The sequence below is a fragment of the Dinoponera quadriceps genome, unplaced genomic scaffold (assembly GCF_001313825.1).
Source record: "Dinoponera quadriceps isolate SergipeBrazil2010 unplaced genomic scaffold, ASM131382v1 scaffold1658, whole genome shotgun sequence".
Classification (NCBI taxonomy): domain Eukaryota; kingdom Metazoa; phylum Arthropoda; class Insecta; order Hymenoptera; family Formicidae; genus Dinoponera; species Dinoponera quadriceps.
In genome coordinates, this window is record NW_014555920.1 from 760,085 (window position 1) to 783,437 (window position 23,353).

The 23,353-nt window shown below is 39.6% G+C and overlaps 2 protein-coding genes across 3 annotated transcripts; one reads left to right on the forward strand and one right to left on the reverse strand.

Moving 5' to 3' along the window:
• Positions 1-75: 75 nt before the first annotated feature.
• LOC106745805 (ADP-ribosylation factor-like protein 5B) lies at positions 76-4,240 on the forward strand. 2 transcript variants are annotated; one of them, XM_014621745.1, is made up of 3 exons: positions 76-466; positions 1,309-1,753; positions 1,829-4,240. In XM_014621745.1, the coding sequence occupies exons 1-3, from the start codon at positions 421-423 to the stop codon at positions 1,875-1,877; spliced, it is 540 nt and encodes a 179-aa protein (XP_014477231.1). In that variant the 5' UTR covers positions 76-420; the 3' UTR covers positions 1,878-4,240. The 2 variants fall into 2 exon arrangements, with proteins under 2 accessions (XP_014477231.1, XP_014477232.1); XM_014621746.1 differs by lacking the exon at positions 76-466 and adding an exon at positions 569-887.
• LOC106745804 (probable citrate synthase 2, mitochondrial) lies at positions 4,121-23,215 on the reverse strand. The gene is made up of 4 exons (XM_014621744.1): positions 23,028-23,215; positions 9,373-9,528; positions 7,493-8,416; positions 4,121-6,704 (listed from the first exon to the last, which is right to left on the reverse strand). The coding sequence occupies exons 1-4, from the start codon at positions 23,070-23,072 to the stop codon at positions 6,438-6,440; spliced, it is 1,392 nt and encodes a 463-aa protein (XP_014477230.1). The 5' UTR covers positions 23,073-23,215; the 3' UTR covers positions 4,121-6,437.
• Between the last annotated feature and the right edge of the window lie 138 nt (positions 23,216-23,353).

Sequence of the window (23,353 nt, forward strand, 5' to 3'; positions counted from 1 at the left end):
AGTCTGATCGAGCGCGACAACGGCGCCGCCAGTGACGAAAGCGCGGAACGTCGATACTGGCGAGCGCAGCGCCGCGCTCGGGGTGTGCGAACGTTCGTCAATTGTGCATGCAACATGTCGCGCTTCGTTTCGTCGAATTAGGGGAAAGGTGTTCGCATTCTCGCGATATTTCTGCGGTGAGCGTGTATCGCAAGGAACGTGTGAGGCGACGGTTCGGCGTCTGTTTGTGTCTTGACGCGACCATGAGGACGATTTGTACGTCGACGTCGCGTTTATTCCGACGATCCATAGCCGAGGAGGCGAACATAACCCCGAGACAATGAACCGCCCTGTTTCCGAGATACCCTGCTAATCGCGAGCGAAACGGCGAACACAGGTGACATTAAACGGATATTTGGCCGAGGCCGTGTTGAGGTCATCATGGGGCTGCTGTTCGCGAAGCTGTGGAGCTTCTTCGGGAACGAGGGTAATTCTCGCGCGACACTTGTGAAATCGTCACTCGCCCTTTCTTTGCAGACTCTCGCTCGTTTTCTCGCTCTCTCTCTGTCTCTCTCTCTTTCTTTCTCGCCGTCTCTCTGTGCATGAACGTGTGAAAGTATGCGTGCGACAACACGTGCGAGGGAATCAGCACAAAGGGCCCGTGAACGTCAATCATTCGGGGGATCTCCGATGTGGCAATTTAATTAAAGCGGCCGAGCGGATGAAATATTGTACCGACATTATAAAACTCACTGTGCATTCTAAAAATATTCTGATCGCACGGGCTTTCGATAAGATTCGTTTCGCGAAGTTTATTCGCGAGTGTTATTTTAAGCGTCCTTTGGACTGTCGGTCTTGCAAAATCGCGTGGGCTGTTAATTGGATAACAAGAGTGCCCCTCAGAAACTGTAAGGAAATCTTCATAAATGTAGATTGGCCTACTTTCTAATCTTATTAACATATGCTGTCTGTTAATTCCGTGAGATCAGGCAATATATTTATTCATTTACTTTCACTTTCTGTAGCAAATTGAAAATAATGATTCTCTCAATACTCATATATTCTCATCATTACCTTGAGAAACATTATTACTCTAACATTGTAATTTTATTATAACTTATATTTTAAAACATTCTAAGATAATTTTACCCTTCTATAAGAATTTGTCAAAACGGTAATGAGTCATATACATTGATGATTGATAATTGATAATTTACAAATATATTTTTACAACAATAAATGTTATATATGTTATTAAATTAATATCATACAAATATATTAAATAAATATTTACAATTATAATAACCAATAAAATTTGGTTCTTTTCAGAGCATAAAATAGTTATGGTGGGTCTGGATAACGCTGGCAAAACTACGATACTGTATCAGTTCTTAATGAATGAGGTTGTCCATACTTCCCCGACCATTGGCTCCAACGTGGAGGAAGTGGTGTGGAAGAACATTCACTTTATAATGTGGGATCTGGGTGGCCAGCAGAGTCTACGAGCCGCCTGGTCCACTTACTATACGAATACAGAGTTTATCATTATGGTCATTGACAGTACTGACCGAGAGCGACTCGGTGTCATCAGGGAGGAATTGTACTCTATGTTAAACCACGAGGAGTTGAGCAAGGCTAACGTTCTAGTCTACGCCAACAAGCAGGACTTAAAAGGCAGCATGACTGCGGCGGAGATCTCTAGACAGTTGGACTTAACGTCTATCAAGAAGCACCAATGGCATATACAGAGTTGTTGTGCCCTTACTGGAGAAGGGTAAGAGTGATAACGATGTGTGCACGTAATTATAAACGTATCTGAGAACAAGAGATAAATAAAACCATGTTTCAGGCTGTATCAAGGACTGGAGTGGATTGTCGGACGCTTGAAAAAGACATGACGTACATTATGAGAACCGTTCATAAGAGAGTCTAACGAAATATCCAAAATGTAAAATAATATTATCGAAGATAAATTAGCTCGGGCCACTTCGACGATTATGCGAAGATGAAGCCTATCTGGACGCCGTCGCGGCATTTCGTTAGTCATTATTTCGATCTCCCGTATGACTCTCAAAGTGCATATCCGGTTGCGTCATTGAAATCACCGGCGACCGAACCGCTGCTTATTCACGGACGGTGGACGGGAAAAATCATCCTTAAGCTATTAATTGCGCGACGAGACGAACAGTGTAACGCGATTGTTTGCGCGATGGACATTGTTATTTATATTGTATTGATTAACCAGAGAAACAGAGATAAGCAAAGGGAAAGTTGCATGACATAAGATACTGTAGACGCGTGTGTGTGTATGGTGTTGAGAAGATGGCGGTTTTTCGCACGAATGACGAATGTACAAAATACACGTTTGGTTGGATTGCCATAATTGCTCTCGATGCCCGGAACGTAGTCATTGATCCACGATTTGTTAGCTTTCGCAAAGTGAGAAATGTTCTTGATTGCTTACGCAACGGTAGCCGAAGAGAGTTTTCTGCATCCCGTCCACCTGCGCTCTGCAGTATAAATATAAAACAGGCAATGGAAATAGAAAGGAAGACGGCAGAACTAGTTATTTCTACTCGTTTGATGTGAAAGCGAACGGAACTGTTACGCAACGCAGAGAAGTGCACCCGTGTACATAGTTTTTTATACTTCGCGTTAAGAGAGTGAGTTCTGTAAAAAGAAAAAGGAAAGGAGGGAAAAGCGACTAGCCGGGCTAGAAAGTACCGGTTTCACCGACAGATCTTCGACACGTTTCCGTACATGAAAGGACTGCCTCTTCCCCCTTCTACCATTAAATTCACGGTGAACCGAACCTGATCGACCGATTGATACAACTGTGAAGAATTTCTCAAGGCAGAATACGAACTGTTCTGTGATATGTGGATTCAATTCTGAGACAGTTTACAGTTAATGGCCCGCGCGACATATGACTAACATGCGGATGCGCGGACGAAAACAAAGAAATAGTTCGGCGGGACAAGAGACAGCTGACAAAGGAGAGCCAGTAGTATCGTATGTGGTGAAATACGCGCGCGTGACTGGTGTGAGAATGGGAGTTTCGAATGAACGACACGCTCGCGAATTCGCGCTTGCACACCTTGTGGCATTCCATTCTGCTTCTTCGAGCGTCCACGAGTCCAGAATAATTGTTCGTTGCAATTGAAAAAAATAATATAATTTAATGTTACATTCGAATAATATAAATTATATTTTAATTCTTATAATCACACAAAAAAGTACTGGCCGAGCGCGAGTTTTAGCGATTTGTTCTTCGATCGCAATGCCGCGATGAGAATGACTAATGAACGCACGTGAATTCTGACGTAACGTCGGAACTCCTCTACTCGATCGACAACCGTCTCGTTTCTTCTTTAATCTCGTTTATTTGAGGCACACAAAAAATGTAAATAGTGAAACTTGGACGATAAGAAAATTATCGACCAATCATAGTCGGTCATTCTTCGACTGCAAGGATCAGTTTGCTTACTACTTACGTTTTTCTGTGTGTCATCCGCTTAAGTTATTGTGGATGTAACGTTTAAGTTCTATGTAGCGTGAAATACTCCAGCAGATAATGTTAATTATTGTAGTTGAAAAAAAGGGGGAGAAAGTGGAAGAATTATCAACGCTGACCTAACTGGTCAATGGGTATATGCGAAGTTCGTTGTATAGGAATTGTTAAAAACATCAACGCGCGCGTGCGAAGGACAGATGCCGTCTAATGTCAGAGTGAGATAAAAAAAAAAGAAATTAGATAAAAGAGTTGACGCTGGTTTTCTCATATTGAGAAACAGTTTCTTAAATGTTGACGTAAGAATGTGTATCGTGTATATTGTTCTTGAAATTCTACGCGGGATATTATATCGAAATTTTCGCTCGTCGAATTTTTATCCTCAAACAACGTCCCCTGATCCCCGCCCTCTCTTACCTTCCTGCTATTTAACATAATTGTGTAAAAATTTCTGGAATGTAAAGTACAAGACATAGGTTGTTTTAACGTCGACGTTAGCAGTGCGGGAGTGCGCGGGTAAAAGTACGATCGTGCTTGTTTACGAACTTTACGAACACGGTCCGATCTGCCGGAACGGCGATTATGGTTAATTAATAAAACTCATTTCTGATTCATGGATCTTTACCTATAATATATTATATAAGCCAGGGGATCTTCCCCCGGTACAACTTTATTAAAAATAATATAACGGAGACTCTAAAAAGTATGCGATGTCAAATAAATTAAAAGAGTTTCTATCGGTATGAAGTACACACGAGTCTGTTACATCTCATTCTCCACCACACATGTTCCCCCTCCCTCCAACTTTCGACTGCATTTGCATTTCTACGAGAAATATCACAATGAAAGCTTATTGTCTTCGGATTGAGCGTATTTCACTCGGTGTTAAAATCTACGGTACAGCTATAGATTACTTTTAAAATTCTACTAAATTTTACCTCAAGAACGTGCACCTTGTAGTCGGGACTTTCGGCACAAAGGAATTATACACTCGAGAAATTATCCCTTTTAATTCGGCATGTTGTATGTCAAACGATTTATTGGATGAATTTATATTAGATCTTTTACTAGATGCCCTCTGAAGCAATACCATGCGCGACATATAAGGAAGAAACCTTCGAACTGGTTATTTGTAGTCAATTGTGTCGTAGTGTCCATTTATTTTCACGTTCGTTATAAATAAAGTATTCACACATTCATTCATTCTCGTGACGATAAATCCACCAGTGCGTCCATGATTTTTCATTTTACGCGAAACTTGACTACTCGCGACGATGTGATCAGACAATATAAAATATTATAATATTTATATTATATATAATTATATATATATATTAATTTGTAATTAATATATAACATAATTATATATTTATATATATATTATAAATAATATATGACATAAAATATAATAATATTTCGATGTCTGATAAGACTAAGAGAACGTACTCGCTGATGAGACGTGCTCTTTTTCTGCATCATCTCATTCACTCTTAAGTATTTCCCTACTTCTCGATTCGCGTTTTCTTCTTTCTAAGAGCAATTAATTGCGATGGACTTCCTGAGGGAGACGTTAAGTTGTCGACAGGGAGATCTATGTCAGCGCTAATAAGCACCGCACATTCGCGTTTTATTCAGCGCTGGTGCACTCTATTACCTTGAAATCTATTTTCTATTCTCACAGAATCCTTGGCATACCTCGTAGTTTCGTTCCGAAATTTGAAGATTTTCGAACATCTGAGTTCTAATTAATAAAAAAAGAAAAAAATTATAGGGAAGAGGACGAAATAGAATATGCAATAACACTTGGGCAATGCATTTCTCAAGTGACGAAGCAAGACGATAATAATGATATTACACACGTCCAATTCATGTTGTTACAGTTCCGGATAATGATAAGTTTCCAAGGACACTAGAGAATCGTCTGAATAACGTGCGATCCGTATTCGATCATACTTAAAGCGTCTCAATGATATTGTTCAGACGTCTGCAACATCCTGAATTCTATGAGCCGCTATTTCCACGTGTCTTTGTTATTTTCCGCTATCTTTATGTTGTCGGCATTACCGCTAATTAACACGTTGACCACTGCCATAGACAAGTTGGTCAACCTGATAGTCAATGTGTTACTGAGTATTGAGCGATAATAATTGTATTTACAATAGCATCTTGTGCGATACACGTGTTATCCTATTTCTGGTACATTTCTCTATCCTGTGTGTATTTATTTATGTATTCGCACTTCTAAGTAGCGTAGAATTCTAAAAAAACGTCATTCAGGCAACCGAGGATCGCCCGGAAACCGTCTTTTGGATTTTCGCGCAGTTTCGGACTCCCTCGTGGATTTGGCAGTTTCGACTAATTGAATGAATCTATGTTTCTGCTCGGATAAGTAACTACGTCGCGGGAACTCGGTCTACTGGTACCATTCTGAGTACCAGTAATTTCGGATTGCAGATCTCAAAAATCAACGCGTAGTCCATTTTACGTCTACGGGAAACGTATGCGCACGTGTACTCGGACGTAAAACGTTGATGAATCTGCTCTTAATGATTCTATGTTTAGATAATACATCGTTATGACATAATTATTTGTCGTATTGATTACCTAGCCTTGTTTCTCACTCACTCGCTCATTTATTCATTCATTCGCTCGCGCACTCTCTCTCTCTCTCTTTCTTTTTTTCTCTTGTACGCCCTTTCATGCTCTTTCGCTCGATAAGGCGCACTCGTTGAGGAGACTCCGTCGAGGTCGGTATCAAAATGGTCTTGAAAGTCACCCGTCGGAAAGTTGGAGCTCGACATCGCTGTCGACGCTCTTTGCTGGAGATCGAGGGGCCGGGATACGATGAGACGTGGACTCCGAGAAGTGATTACGCTGATAACGACCGCCGATTGATTGACGGACGAGCTTAAGATTTGACGGCTTTCATGAGGAGATCGGTGCTATTTTAAGATTTGACAGCTTTCATGAGGAGATCGGTGCTGAGGGACTTAGGCCTCTCGATGGGCAGTCCTAGAGCGCGGTCCCACACTAGAGAGGCGAGCACGCCTAACGCGCGAGACACTCCAAACAGAACCGTGTAGTAGTTCATCTCCTTCATACCGTAGTACTGCAGCAACACGCCCGAATGCGCGTCTACGTTCGGCCACGGGTTCTTCACCTTGCCGGTCTCCAGGAGAACAGGCGGCACCACCTTATATACTTGCGCCACCAGCTGCGAAAGAGCGAAATGACATCGATTAAGAGTCGATTTCGGGACAATGCGGAGATTTACTTTCGGATTAGAAGCTGCTATCTGGTCTGTTCTTTTCGGCTGAACTGGCTGCACTGGTTCAAGAAATTTACGCACACTGGAGAGAATCTCGTATGTTCGCTTCATATGCTTCGATGTATGTAAATTTCTCGAATTAGCGTAGCCAGTTCAACTAAAAAGAACAGACCAATAGACTGACCGTCGAAAGGTTGATGGTCGTTAAAAGATTATCATTGTCATCGAAAATCAAGTGTAAATTAATAAATTTTATACGATATTTGTAACATTATATTACTCGCTACAACTGCGTCTTAGCTCTTACTTACTTTTTCATTGCTATTTGATTGTTAATCTTGAGAGCCTTTAAATTCATATAAAAAATCAATTATAATATTACGATCGTCGCTGTGGAGACGCATGATAAATGTCGTTGTTCGTAACGGATGTAATTGTTGACCACCTATTTTTATTTTCGTTTTTATATTCCAATATGAAACGTCTCGATCACACATATTTAATCGTCCATTTGGCACAATATATATAAATCATGCACACGACATATCTCGATGTTGTTACAATGAAAAATCATTCGCGGATTGTCAACAATGTTTATAGATCCAAGAGAATATACTAATCAATAGCCATTAAGCGCTCACTGAGCTGCTTTACCTGCTGAATGCAGGCAATAATACTCGTTCGACTTTATCCCTCGTGTTCTCTCGCTCGAAACGATCAGGAACGCGACTCACCTTGAACAACGGGTCGTCCGGCAGATGCTTGAGCGCGAACTCCCTCTGACACGTGTACCTGGGGTCGGTCTTCCTGAGAACGGCGTGTCCATAACCGGGTACCACCTGGCCGCTCTTCAGCGTGTTCCAGATGAACTCCTTGAGCTTTTCGTCGCTTGGACTCTCGCCCACCTGGCCGCGCAGCTTCTCCAGCCACACCAGCACCTCCTGATTCGCCAAACCATGCAAAGGTCCGGCCAAGCCGTTCATGCCAGCGGAGAAGGAGAGATATGGGTCTGACAGGGCGGATCCTACCAAGTGGGTGGTGTGCGCGGACACGTTGCCACCCTCGTGGTCCGAGTGTATGGTGAGGTAGAGACGCATCAACTCGATGAACTGCGCGTTGTCGTAGCCGAGCATGTTGGCGAAGTTCCAGGACCAGTCCTTACCGGCGTCGACCGAGCCCAGACCTTTGCCGCTCTTGTAGATGTTACGGTAGATCGTGGCCGCGATGACCGGCAGCTTGGCGATCAGATTCATCGAGTCATCGTACACGGTCTCCCAGTACTTGCTCTTGTGCACGCCTTTGCTGTATGCCCGCACGAACTCACTCTCGCTGTTCAGCAGAGTAATCGCTGCGGAGAACTGCGTCATCGGGTGCAGGTTCTTAGGGAAGTTATTGAGCGCCTTCACCACGTGCTCGGGCAGCGCGCTCCTCGTCGCCCATTCTTGCGAGACGGCCTTCACCTGCGCGTCCGTCGGCACGTCGCCGGTGATCAGCAGCCAGAAGAGACCCTCCGGCAACGGCTCCGCGCCGCCGGGCGCCTTCGGCAGCAACTTCTGACACTCGGGGATCGACTTGCCGCGGAAACGGATGCCTTCCTCCGGATCGAGCACCGAAGGTTCCCACACGAGACCTTTAATACCGCGCATACCGCCGTACATCTGTGAAAGAGAAGCGCGTTAAAACGACTCAGTAGAAAAGAATCGATCAACGTTGATAACTGATTTAATTTAATTTCCTTCGGCTACGTAAATCCTTTATTTAACTTGCTCTAATTAACGTTTTAACGAACATTAACAAATGTTCGCCTATCGGTTCAAAATCTTTCGAAGAATCTGCCATAAAACATTATAACCCATACTAATAGCATCACATGATAACTGAGAATCTATTTTGCATATTTTTTCTAAGGACGGGAAAAAATAACGTTAGTGTTAATGAATTACGATGAGGTTAGCGATGATTAATTGCGGAATACCGATGAAGCAACGAGCAAGCTCTTCACCGGAGAGAAATAAGATCGTCACACGCGAGACGACTCGTTCAATGACGATTAATCAACGTGGTTACGTATGGCCGATAATCGTGGCATAAAAATACATTATTTATCAATACGAAAAATCCCGATAGGAACTGTCACATTGTGCGATTATCGTGATCATATAGCAGGCATGTGGTCCAACTATCCTGCAGTCCGACCTTATCATCAGGATGGCTCTCAAAAAATAGTACGCCGAATCCTCGTTGATTTGTCTCGTCAATCAACGATCAAATGCGGGATTTATTGATCTTATCGACTTAATAAAATTTCACATCTTCTGTGTGGTTAATTCTGATAATTAACTCATAGGGACGCTTCTCTAATTTAAGTAATAATAGACGTAATAATAAGTAATAATAAGCGTAATAATAAACGATGTTGTAATTGAGAAGAAGATATGTAATTTTTTTAGAAAAATAAAATAGTTCGTAAATACAGAATAAATTTAGGATTTACTAGAATCTAGAGGGAAGATAATAAATTCGATTATTTGTAAAGTTGTTTCACGGTTACAAATAAAAAGCTCTGTAGATTATCGTTGATTTTAAGAAAAAACATAATGATGAAATGCCTTACCATGTCCACGGTGACTTCGCCAACTTTCGTGGAGCCATGATCCTTACGAAAGGCTTTGACACGTTCTTGTTCCCTTGGTATCTTATCGGAAAGAATTTTCTTGAGATCCGTGGATGCGTCGGTTAATTGGCGCGTAAATACCACCGACGTTATTTTCTGTAAAAAAAAAAAAAAAAGAGATAAAATTTATAGAATTTCTAGATAGCTTTCGCAATCACAGTTATACAATTATAAGTTAAATTTTATATAATTCTATAATATTTGTAACGCAGCTATCTGGTAAATCGATTTTTTTAAATAGACATAACAAGTTCTTTCATCTAAAAGAATTTTTTGTCCAGTGAAATTATTTTTCGGATTGCTGATTTCTGTTCATTACGAGTTTTGATGGGTACTTGTCGTACATGACATATGCGTCGCGCAAAAAATTATGACGGCGGAAAACACGTGTGCGTTACGTAAAAAGAATAAACCGTTAAGAATCGTACTGCCAATGGTGCACACGCAAGTGAACTCTTGCGATGATAAATTGCTGATTTCATAACACTCAAATGACAGCACATGCCGGATTCCTTAATAAATAATAATAAGCGGGCTTCTTCCACAGAGCTGTTGTGCAATTTGCAAGATGACAAGATTGTCGAATATGACTTATTTATTATAATAATATTTCTTACATTAATGTGATGAAAGGGACCAGAGAAAATTAATCTTGCAACTTATCACGAAATAATCCAAATGAAAATGAGAGACACGGGAACGGAATTACATTGAATCACGTTTCTTCCGTTCAAATTCGTAATCGCATCTTTGACGTCGTGAAAAAATCCGAAATCGCTTCTCATCTCGATATGCACTATCAAACGTCACGAGAACTTGGATAAGAGTGTACGAGGTCGCTCGAGGTCTCGGATTTGGTTTATCAGGAACATGCCGCACTCGCGGAAACGCACCGGCGAGGATTAACCCTGCGGTCGCTTTATCCTCCGCGGAGGATAGTAATATCGTCTTTAATACGATAAAAGGCCCTAATTTAGACACACGTACGTGAGTTTTACTCATGATCGCGTGGAGCAGCGGAGAAAATTCGCAAGTAGTGGGCTCGAACAAGTTGTTCTGGGAACAATGTATGTGTTTCAAACAATAACATAATGTATACATAGCAAAAAGTTTAGTGTTAAAAACAGTCCTCTGAAATTTCGTGTTACTTCAACGTAGATAATGTGTTAAAAAGTAAATCAATATAATATGAAATTAACATATTTACCTAGTCAACATATATTGCATATATATATATATATAAAAGAAATAATCTTAAATCAAAAATAGATATTCTCATACATAAACAAGAATAATATATTTTTAGAAAATTTTTAGTCTTGAATTGAGTTCAAATAAAATTTGTATCAATACAAATCCAATGAAATCAAAACTAAAAATTTTCTAAGAAGATTATAATATTTTTACTTATATTATGTAAGAGAATATTTTGATTTAAGACTAATTTTTGTTCTGTGTATGAACGTGTTAATTTAACATTATACTTGTGTACTTCTTAACACCCATGTTTTCCCATGTTAAAGTAACATAAAATTTCAGTGAGCCGTTTTTAATACGACATTTGTTTACTTTATAATAGGAATAACGATAACGATAACAAAATAATATAATTGTAATGGCATAATGGTGTAACATGGCAATAATGTAAATACGATAATTAAACCAATGACGGATAATGAAGATAAAATTAACTAAGGGCGATAAATAAGGACGATAAGCGACGTATAACCGTGTATTTCTAAATTTGTGAACGAGGAAAGGTGAAGAGCGAACTCATAATTATCATGTAATTGAAGTGCGGGAGCACGCGCGCGAGCATTGGCGGTGCTCGTGACTGCGATTTCGGCACGTTCGCCCGATACCGAGTGATCCGATAATTTTTTATTATTCTCTTCTTTGTTTTAACAAAGTGAGAACGTCGCGTGATATATTCCTACGGAAAGGCTTATCTGGGTTACGTCGCATTCGGCGATGCAGTCGTTATTTCTTCGCGGCATTTTTTTGCGAAATTAGTGAGTGTGTTCTAACGACGCGCGTCATAGTATTCTTAACATTTGTCTATACATCCGACAATAACGTTAATTTAATTAAAAGTCAAGGCGGAATCCGGAAGATCGAGATGACGTCTTTAACACAAATTTTTTTTTACTATGCAGTGGACTTGGAAAGCACGCATATATGTAAAATAAAAAGTGCGTTTGTATATTTACAATAAATTTGTTTCATAAAAATTATTTCTAGAAAATTTAGAGAATACGATAAAAATACGATGATATGTTTGCGCTTTTCACTTTGTAACCGGTCGTGATTTGCACAGGCAAACGAGAATATTGTTTACGGAGAAGATGCGAAATCCGGGAGACAAGCCAGTAAGCTGCTAAAAATAAAAGGATTTCAATGTGCCGTGCAATTCACGTGGTGCGCTTAGCGTGATCGGAATGGAATTGATGCCAAAGTATATGAAATTCCGCGTTCCTTCGTGCGCGAGCTCAATAAAATTCCTCCTATGTAATTCCGTAAAAGATAACACTGAACGATTGACAATAATGAAAATTGTATCACCTGTAATAATCTACTTCTGCGTGAATGTGTGTGTATGTGTGAACTTCAATCGTCGTCGTCAGAACAGAGCATCTTGAATTATTTAATCTCTCATCAATGAAAATCGAAGATCTTTTATCCGATGGACAAAGACGGATTGCTCGAGCTCTTGTTAAAGATATCGGCATGATTCCCCGTTTTGTGATCGGAAAACAATGCTTATCGATCTATACTGATTCAATGTCACGATTAAAGCTTGATTCTTAGACCAAAGAGGCGGATCTGTTCAATGGTAATTGGAAGGTCACTGGTCTTCGAGGGTCAATCGCACTCGTGTCACCAATTCGATTGACCCTTGAAGATATATAGATAACTTAATAACCGTAGTAGCGACCATAATCGATTTGAGAGAGCGATAGCGTATTGAAAATGATTGAATGCGAACATCAAAGTGTCTCAAGAGAATTATGTGCTAATTTCACGTTTGTAAAAATAATTAATAGGGTTCATTTTTCATCGAGGTTTGTCTAAGTTCATTTTTGCCGTCAATATTATTAAAATATATAATAAATCATTAAATAAATATGTATATAAATTTAGTATTAATTATATCGTAAGTAATTTTCTTATTTGATAGATTTGGTTTTATTTATTATGTATATGTGTTATGCTAATATTGTTATCGGCAATGATAGAAAAATTTAGAGCTCGCGAATCGATTTGCAGTCTACACGATTCTTCTCCCGCAAAGCGCGCGTGAAATTCCATTGTACGAAATGCGAGCGGTGTCGCTTTACATAGTACGTAACGCGAGATTAGTATCGGGTTAACTGCGAACAATACAATGTTATCGAAGGTATTTATCGCGTGGAAGGTCATGGGCAAACGTGAATGGATTATTTTAGGATGGAACGGGTGTTCGGTTATAATTTTGCAATAATTACGTATCTCTCGATGTATATAAATTCTCTATGTTGGTCATAACCCGGAAACTGGTTGATAAGAGCTTCTACGTTCGCGCACATACTATGTGTATATGTGGTAAATAAAACGCAAAGCGCATTCTTACGTAGCATTGACACGTGGCAAAAACGCAATTTCGCTCGAAACGTTCCGTACAAAAACGAGCTGCTGTTTCTACCCGGTGTTTTATCACCACGTGATGTACCGACCGACTCGCAATCAAAAAGTCATTACGCAATTATCAATCACTTACAGGGAATCCCGATAATAGATTATCAACGATCAGATTTTCAAAAATAGATAGATAGATAGATAGATAGATAGATAGAGAGAGAGCTTCTCATAATTTTATCAGCAAAAGAATTTCACAAACAGTATATATTTCACAAATGTTTCCTACACAGTAAAAAATTATGTATTAAATTTAACACATTTCATATGTATCAAATTTTGTCTACTCAAATTTTTGTGTTAGTTTAACACAAAATGTATACGTCAAAAAATAACACAAATATTATGTCAAGGAGTAATACAAAAAAATACGTTAACTGACTATTATGTCAAAGAGTAATACAAAATTAATACGTTAACCGACAACTGAAATATAAGATGTGTTATTTTAACACATGTTGTTGAATATCGACATAATGTTGAGATAACATAAATACAATATGTTAAATTAACACACGGGCATATTAGAAATTTCGGCATAAAAATTTTAACAAGAACCGATTTTAACACAAGTACAAAATGTCATTTACTGTATATGCACAAAGTGTCTCGTCGACTTCGCGGTCTTGCGATATCGTGATCGACATCCGGTGATGCGAAGGTGAATTATGTGCCACGCCGTGTTACGTTATATTTCTGGAAATGCGTGTTCACCTGAATGACGTAAGCGGTAGGCAGACGCGATGCAAATTTCTTTTGTCGCATGTTAAAGTCGGCCAGACGCAGGTCCGCGTAGCCAACGATTAATTATTGATGATAAAACGACGTCAATGAACATACCGACGTACCGATTTCTAATCGGCGGACTCGTTGTCCCTTGGCAGACCGGTTGTCCCATATGTCGGTTTTATATCGGGCCGCTTGACGTCATTTTATGGTACGCTATTTTACTTTGCACCGTGACTCGCACAATCGCGTCCGCGATTATCTCTTTTCGCGCGTGTTACTCTAACGGCGATCGTAAAAATACAATTGTCACGGCGAAAAGCATAGTCGTTACAATCTCGCGAGACACGAGAGATCGAGATAACGTCGCTGATAGAGAACGCACTTTTAGCGACCCGCGCTCTCGTAACATTTCTCGCACGAACGAAGATGTGAATGATTCTTCGTTTAAATTAATACCGAGGTTAATTGTAAAACGATGCACGATCTTCCAAGATCTATCGAATCGTGACATGAAGCGTTCAAATAATTACTACGAATCGTTCGATTACTAAGCAGTTCCGAATGAGTGGCTTTTCTCCGAGCTGAAAAGTCGAAAACGAGAATGTAAAAATAATATCCGACTCTTATTAACGGTTACATGCGCGGTTATCGGAACTGTCGCTTCACATTTTATGTTCCCAACATGTATATGGAAATTACATCGTATTGCTGCTTTATCACTGGACTTTGAGTACATAGGCGTCGGCAATGTACAGGCGACTCGTGCGTGCATTGGATCAGTTATACCGGCGATCGTCATCGCGAAGTAGCCGTCGAAAGATTCGATCGCGAAGACGAGAACAAAGCAAGGAAAGAATTAGCTTTCCTTCTTGTTTTCGTAGGCAGGTATTAACATCGGTAAAATCAATATCACCTCTCACGAGGACATACATTGCTATTTCGGGGCGAATCGACACCACTGGTCGCATACCTTGCATATTTCATGAAAGCTACGCGACCACCGATCTGTTTACTCGATTAACATGACTGTTTCACCGTTTTACCTTCTCAACCCCCTCTTCACTGCACGTGGAGTCGATTTCGAGTTGTCGCGTCTTCCAAACGCTAAAACGTTAACCGAACAAAATATACATATATGTGTATATATTCGTCGAAGTTTTAGCTACATAGTTTTAGTTACACACACATACGTGATTATTGCGGTTATTACACATATTGCTTCTATTTTAATATTACGTTATCGTAATCATTAGTGATGTAACATATTTCGAGATATATAACACGATAAGGGATAATTAATATGAGATATATTTTGTCGATAAATCTGTTGAAAATGTGGGAAACAAGTGGCGATAAGGTTTTGGCATTTGGAAGACGCGCGCGTTTACGAGGCCACGTTTCTGTTCGACCGAATATATAAAGATTTTGACTGAACCTTCTAAACTGAGAAACAGATTCGCAGGTCACTCAACCGGTTACGCCACACTTTCGCCATAAAAATCTGTGCCAAAAACAAAAGTGTACCTAAAACCGGTTTACCGACCAAGACCGTAGACCTTTATTCGGATCCGAGGACTTCCCCCTTCAACCCGCTACAGATTCACATAATATGACGAGGTCAAGTTTTTCTTCTTATACACACAGACGAAGAAATAATAAAAAAGGAAAAGAGGACAAAGAATAACGCAGAAGTGCAAGCTAAACAAAATAAACGAATATTTTTTCATCGCATATAATTAAAAGAACAATTTTTGACACAATATCTTATGAGATCTCGAAGTATTGATATTGATAAAATCTTGCGCGTCACACATCACGCGATGCTACTTCCCTCAACGATAAAATCAAGATTAAGGTTCGAAGTTGGAAGTCGCTAACGTATTTGGCAAATTCTACTAATTGAGAGTCTGATTTTTGTGGAAGGCGCGATAATCCGTCATACTTGCTGTGCAATCAAATTAACGAGCAACATCGACAGTGACTTCATTTAATTGTCAGCGAATCATATATGTGTGTGTGTGTGTGTACCAAACCGCGATAACGCTTACTCGTTATCGCCAATTACATAACAACTTCATGAAGGGCATTACCAGCTGGAACACACCCGCGACAGTTACCTAATTTTATCTCGCGCCACTTAATCGCTCAAAGTGTTAAAATGAGTTGCGCAGAGGGTGTGCGTAGCATCGCTTTTCGTTTCAATAGAATTTCTATTGACGCTAACTATTCTATTACCGACTCGTCCGTTAGAACTCTCTCATTCGATTACGACAGCGTTTCTCCTATTCTTCCTATTCTTCGTTTCCCCCTGGTCTCATTATAATGACCATAAATAGTGCTGTTAGCTGTCGGAACAAAAAAAAAAGGTAAATTAATGAATGCTTTTTGGCAGAAAAGGTAAGAAGACCTCTTAGACATCAAAATAGTTACCATTTTTTGTTAAATCTTGAGAACAACTAAGGCCATTTAAACGAAAAAAGAAAATAATATTCTTACCTTCCTACGTTTATTTTAGATAACTTGATATATAGCGAGTTCTTTACATAGTATGGTTTGAAAATTCATAACAAGGACCGGCACCCAACGAACGAGCAGCGATCGGTAGCAGATAGAAGAAAAATATATGCATAGAATATCTATATTTTACAAATTTAAGAGCAACATAAGAAAAAAGTGGCTATAATGACTCACTTTGGACGATAATAAATTTTGTTTAGCGATTTGTCAAGAAAAAGTGACAAAAAGTGACAAAAATCTAAATCACTAAATGATAGAGCTGTCCATAAAGATAAAAAAACTCTTCCGTAAAATAATTATATCTAGACGTTTCGTAAACGCCGCAAAAGGAAAACAAAATATCAAATCCGGCGATAGGAGCAAAAAGTAATATGATAAATATATATGAGATCTATGTATCGTTGTAGAATGTACTTTAGCCGCTCGCGTTGGCTCGCGCGTAACGCCTCGCGACGAAACAACATGTGACCGAGTAATAACACACTTTTGACTAGCTTAATCCTCGTGTTTAAACACACGAAAACGAGTTCGGTCGAGGAAGAGAAAGAGACGCATGTGATGTATCATAAGATGCACGGGAATATATGAGTCAATATTTAATCGTGTCCTTAATAACCGAGGTGAGATAACACCTTTCGCGTGTTGTTGCTACATCTGGCACGGTATCGGACAGATATTTGCGTTACACTCAGATGACACTTAGAAGCTTTACAAGATTACAAAGATAGAAAAAACTCATGTGAAAAAAAAGGTGCGTTGAATGAAAACTAAAAGTACGGACGAATTAACGATTATCCTAAAAAATTCTGCACGATTCGTGCGCGATTAGTTTATACGAAGAGTACGCCCCGACGTATTTAATTTTAAAACCGTGACATAACCGAAGCTGCTCGAAATAGCGCCGTCGAAAAGTCGCTAGTCTTGAATCGCGCCTATTATGAGATATCGTTTCTGCTTAAAACACTCTAGGCACACTAGGCACACTAAGACCTAATATTAAATGTTGACAAATTCGAAACATATTCTTTTTCTCAATGTTCCAAAAGCTTCCAACTGGTGCCGGTTTCGATTGTGCCTAATAGGCGTAGCAGGAAAAAGACCATTTTGAAAGTAACTCTTTAGAATTTATAATAATATCCGTGATATATATGCACATATACACATATTTAAATATTTATATACTTTCTATTATGTGTGTACTTTTATTAGCTCAACTGTACAAATAAAATATTAATATGAAAAATAGAAAATAAACATCTCCGTGTTTGTAATATTGTCTGTGTATTGGTCTTAATTTCGTGCTTAAAACATTAATATTTATTATTTGGATAGTTAAATAAAGTTGTGGAAAAGTATTTTTTTCAATAAATAATAAACTTAAGTAAGTCCCTTAATATTGCCATTAAAAATCCGACACTCTACGGACCAACTGTCTTAATGATTTCAAAATTCCCCGAGATACATCTCGCTCCTTTTATCGTGAAGAGTTTAGCTTAGTCATCGTGGGAATTATGTTCGAATCATTGTCTGAGAAAAGTCTTTCAATACCATTCACATCGGGTATAGAAGGGGAATATTTCTTGTGGGGAGTAAAAAAGGGGCCTCGCGAAATACGCGTGGCAGTGAAACGTATATTGACATCTGTAGTCAGATCAAGGAGTTCAATAATAGACGACGACGCGTTCGTGGGTCGGATCGAAGAACGAAAAAATCGGCTCTGAAATAGTGTGTTACGCGATAGGACGATGTGTGTCGTGGCGTTAGGTAACAGGTAAGAAACGTATATACAAGTGAGACGGGAGGAACTTCGATTGCCTCTGCCAAGAATTGCGATACGGAAAATTCAGTGCTCGCGAGGAATACTCGCGATGAAACCTCGTCGACTCTTCCTGTCAGGGTTATCGAGATAATCATCCTCTCATATAGCAACAACTTCGTTGGAATTATGACTATCCAGTTTGTCTCGAACGAAAAACGTCACTTGGCACCTGCGTGTGTAACTGTGTCGGCCTTGATACGTCGAGTTGTATGTTTAATTAACCGTGAAGTTTTTTGCAACTTATAATAACACACACCAATGAATCGACACGCGTGTATTAATCGTACGTTGCACATACATGGTTAGTGGATACGTGTATACCAAGCTTCGACAGTCTTGATATTTATTAGGTTGAAACTCACCAGTCATTTCTAGACGTTGGATCAGGAATGTCAGAAAAGGGACTTTGTCATGTAGAAATTGTAGTGGAGGGGATAATGTACACAACCGAAAGTCGTGTACGTGTGCACTCCATGTTCCGGTCAGCTTCAGATAATAAAAGAGAAGAGAGATGTTATTTTCTGTCTCGTTCTCTTCTTACCAAGCCGACAACGAGCCTTATCAAGGCGACGTTGCTCGCGCTTCTTTTTACTATATGTATCTGTACACATACATTTATCTAACGATGTATATGTCACAACGAATATGAATTATATGCGAATTATCCCCTCCATTACAATTTCTACGTGGCAGTATCCTTTCTGACATCCCTGCTCTGGGTTAGTAAATATTAAGGCTTCCTCAACACTTCCACACACTGTGTGTATCTTGTATATGTGTGTATGAAATTGCTTTTAATTTCAAAACACGATGACTTATTTGAATTTCCGATAATTATTAAAATAAGGAAGAAAACATCGTTGTATAGTAAATTTGATAAACCCTCTGGAAGCTCTATCATTGTTTTAAATAGTTTATTAAATAGTTTATTGATAAATTTAATGTTGAAAATGGAAGAATTTATTAACATGATACGGCCGCTTAACAATATTTCCGATATCTATTTTCACGAAACAACTGTCGCATTTGCGAAAGAATCTGTCGCGGAATTTGGAATCTTATTTTCTAATTGGAAGTTCCGACTAATGAGATCTTTCGGCCGACCATGAATCGAACGACTTAGTCTAATTATGGGCCAGAGGAAGTGCCACGTGACCAACTGCCAGTTCAGGTCACGATCGATGTGGATTACGGGGCCACAAGCGGATTTTCGACCTCGAAATTGCCGCTAAAATTAGCAGCACCTTACAAAACCGTTCAATGGACATTCTGTGCCGGCGAAGGGGATTCTTGAGTACACGCTTATGCACGCCATGTGCGTGTCTATATGTTCTTATATACATATATGTATACGCGCGTTGTGTAACGCTTCGTCGATTTTGTTCTTATTACGCGCACGAGAAAGAAAAAAAATGCGGTTTCGAGTAAGTTGCAACTAAAATCATTTTACGTCATCGCTATATCTAAAAAAATTGAATTTATCATGTAAGTTAATAACAAGTTCAAAAAACACGTGAAAAACACATTTTTTTCATCAAAAGTAACATTGTTCCGACCAAATCTTCGTTTAGTACTATTATTACTAACTTCGTTTAGTACTATTATACTATTTGATGTAATTTTAAAAACTCCGAAAAAAAACAGTTTTCCAATTTTCTGCAATTCTTTCCTAGGTTTTCTGCGAAAAATATGAAAAAACGTTTTTTTCCATTTTTTTGTTTCTTTCCGCGAAAAAATGGAAAAAAGTAGTTTTTTTAAATTATATTATTTGATGCACAATACTTTTTTAAACACAGCGTGCTCGCTTTAGATTGGAATATCAGTTCTAATCGAATTAGAATGTGGTTCTCGATTTTACCGGAGTCACGGTGCGAAATGAGACAGACGTGGCAGAGTGCCTTTTGTTCCGACATGTTCTGATATGTTCGACAGAAAGGATATATTTTCTTTGTCATAAATCATAGAAACTTTTGTATTGTTCTAGTATGCACGATATGTTTAATATATAATAACAATAATTAAATAATTAATAATAATTCAATAATTAATGTAAATTAACCTCTACGATTAAATTCCGCCCGATTTACGAGCTATATTATTTATCGCCAGAATTTGCCGGAATTATTATTTGAATATTTGATTTCTGGACGAATATATCCTCTTCGGACATTTTGTATACTTGGATTTCGCAATCACGTGACGCATCGCAACTAGGGAAACGCGTTCGTGATAATTTCGAATCGACAAACGTCGATACGCATTACGTAATCGCGCATGCATACGGTTTTCCTGCGTCGTGTAGGTCGTGACAGATCCTTTGTCCGCGAGAATCACACGGATTCGATCTTGGTTATCCATTTCATTGACGGGGGAAGATAAAGAGAGGGAAAGAGTGATTCGACACTAGCAATTCGCCGGTTCTCAAACGTTGCCGTGAAATTCCGTGTGGTTAATTAAAGAGAGAAAAAAAGTCTGACGTCAGTGTTAGACAGCGAAGACATCGCTTAACGAGAGCTTAGAATTCCTAGAGGCCTTCCTTTTACGTAATTTTCTTTTCCTCTCTCTTCATTAATATGTAAATCGTAACTTGAAACTTTGTCCTTGATTTTAACGTCGATTAAAATTTCCGTTTTTTCGAAATATATCCATGACTTATGTCTAATTTCACCAACGTCGATTAAACTTTAATTCGAGTTTAAATTTTTGAAAAGAGTAAACTCGAGTTAAGGTTTAACCGACATTGGTGAAACTGGACATCAGGCTCGGTTTTCCATTTTCTTGTTAACTTGTGTTTTGACTTAAACTGATAATAATGCAAAAATTGTGTTTTTTATTCACGGTTAATCATAAATTGATGGTTTCGTAGTGGTAACGTTTCGTAGTGGTTTTAATAAGTAGTTTTAATTATGAATAAAAAAACGTAATTTTTACATTATTATTAGGCCTATTATCATTATATTATCATTAAGCCTAAACCACAAGTTAACTAGAAAACGAAAAACCTTAATGTGGATGAAATTCTTACGGGAAATATTTCTCACACAAAACAAGACATCCTCTTTCTTTTCCTTCCTTTCTCCCGTATAATTTCGATACTCGCTAATCAATTTGTGTGAATACCGAAGTCCGAGGGCTCCACGTCGATCTCGTTCAAATATTCATTACATAAGCGTTAATGACGCTCATTATTTCTTGAAAGTCGACCATGTGCCGTGCAGGTGGAATCCCCCAACAATGCATCGCGTTTCACGTTCAAGCTATTCGCGATCGCGGGCAAATAACGTTAAGCAAATAAGATTACGAAGTCTAAACGCGTGCTAGTCGATACTTGGCTACAAGTATGGAGTTGGAGACAAATAGTGAAATATTCATGCTTCCAGAATTTTGCATATCGTTACAAGGAGAGCAAAAACATCGATGGCGACGCCACTCATTAGTTGAAACCAATTATGAACCAATGTGAATAATTTCGAGCTGGTTTCCTCGTAAGAAAAAACCGTCGTCGCAGAATTCCCGAATCGATTCAAGGCGGTGCACCTCGCGCGGTGCATCACGTTGCACGCGACGTTGAATGCACCGTTGGAGAGTCGCGAAGACGTGACCATCGGCTTTTGCGAATCGATCGCAAACCGACTGCTTGAAGGCACGTCAACCCGAGATCTTTACATAATTCTCTTCACACTGGAACCATTGACTTTGACTTCAAAATAAATTTTCTTGCTCTTTTCTTTCGATGAATGAACCGTTACTTTACTTCTTCTCAACGAAGAAAATCAAACATTCACCCGAAGAAATCCGGCATTTAAGTTAATCTCCGCTTTTTCGGGACACCGTGTATATTGCATAAAGGCCTGAGATTCAACGTAGCCTTTTAAAAAGTTACAACACGGCTTTTCACACACGCGTAACGCGATATGCTCGAAATATATTTGAAGAATGTAATGTTTCCTCTCTCTCTATTATCAGATAAACCGATAAAGTCACACAAATACATCGTTAATACGTGTATAGCGGCCTCATTCAACGTAATCTTGCCCTTGAAGGGAACCTTGTGCCTCTTTCTCTATTACAAAGCATTTCCACGCAACTAACGTTCTGTTAATTATCTAATTAATTATATTACAATTATATAATTATTTATATTATCGATGATAATCTACACTCGCACGATGTCACTCACGACACGCGATCTATATACAGAATGACATGTTATTTCGCGTTTGGGTAGTCACGATTCATCGAAGCCACGTAAGGAAAAAGACGACTCTTTTTTACGAAACCATAGTATTTTTTTTTCAAGATACGACATATCACAGTTGATGTGCCGACCTTAATGCTTTGTATCTCCTGAAAACCAGGTCTATGATTCATCTAACGGTTCTACGATAAAGATTCCGCTTACCATGCTCATTTCATGGCACTCACACAGGTCGCAACCTGCGCGCCACACGCACACACGCGCGTACCGCTGATATTAGCACACACATATGCACGTACGTCTCAGCAGCGTTTAACTTTCCTCCAAAAGAGGGAATCGCGTCTGGAAGGGTGCCGGAGCATTGGGTTCGATCGCGAGTACATCGACAAATTTGGAAGTGCGTAGGTTTTTCTCAAAGGCGGGAAGCTTCGAGAGTCGGCCGCCACACCGGTCGATAGAACGTCGCATCGTCCGCGTTAGGACGAACTGCCCCACGAATTTCACAAATCTCTCTCTCTCTCTCTTTTTCTCTGAATGTCGAAGTGAGAATGTCGAAGTGAGCCGGCAAATCGAACAAGACAACCCACAATTTCGAAGGTGAACAGCGCGCGAAACTCGCACTTCCGCGAAGGGTAGCAAAAAAATGCACCGACTCACCTGTACGTCGAGACAGCGTTTAGGGGTGAAGCGAAAGAGCGCCATTCTTGCGTTCTGCTTGCGTTAATCCTGCTTACGCGAGGTTCCTCCCTCTCGTTTCCCTCTCGAACGACCGATTCGACTCGACTCGACTGACTACTGACCGACCGACCACGCGGTACTCCGGCGCCTCAACTCGACTGACTCGGGCCGCGCTGCTTTCACTACTATGCCGCACCGCGCGCATGCGTCGCCTGCGCGCGCTGGGCTCAGTAACGGCCGCGGGCGACCGGACGCCCCCCGGTAAAATTCAAATTTCTTCCTCTTAACGTGTCCTAACGTCGTGG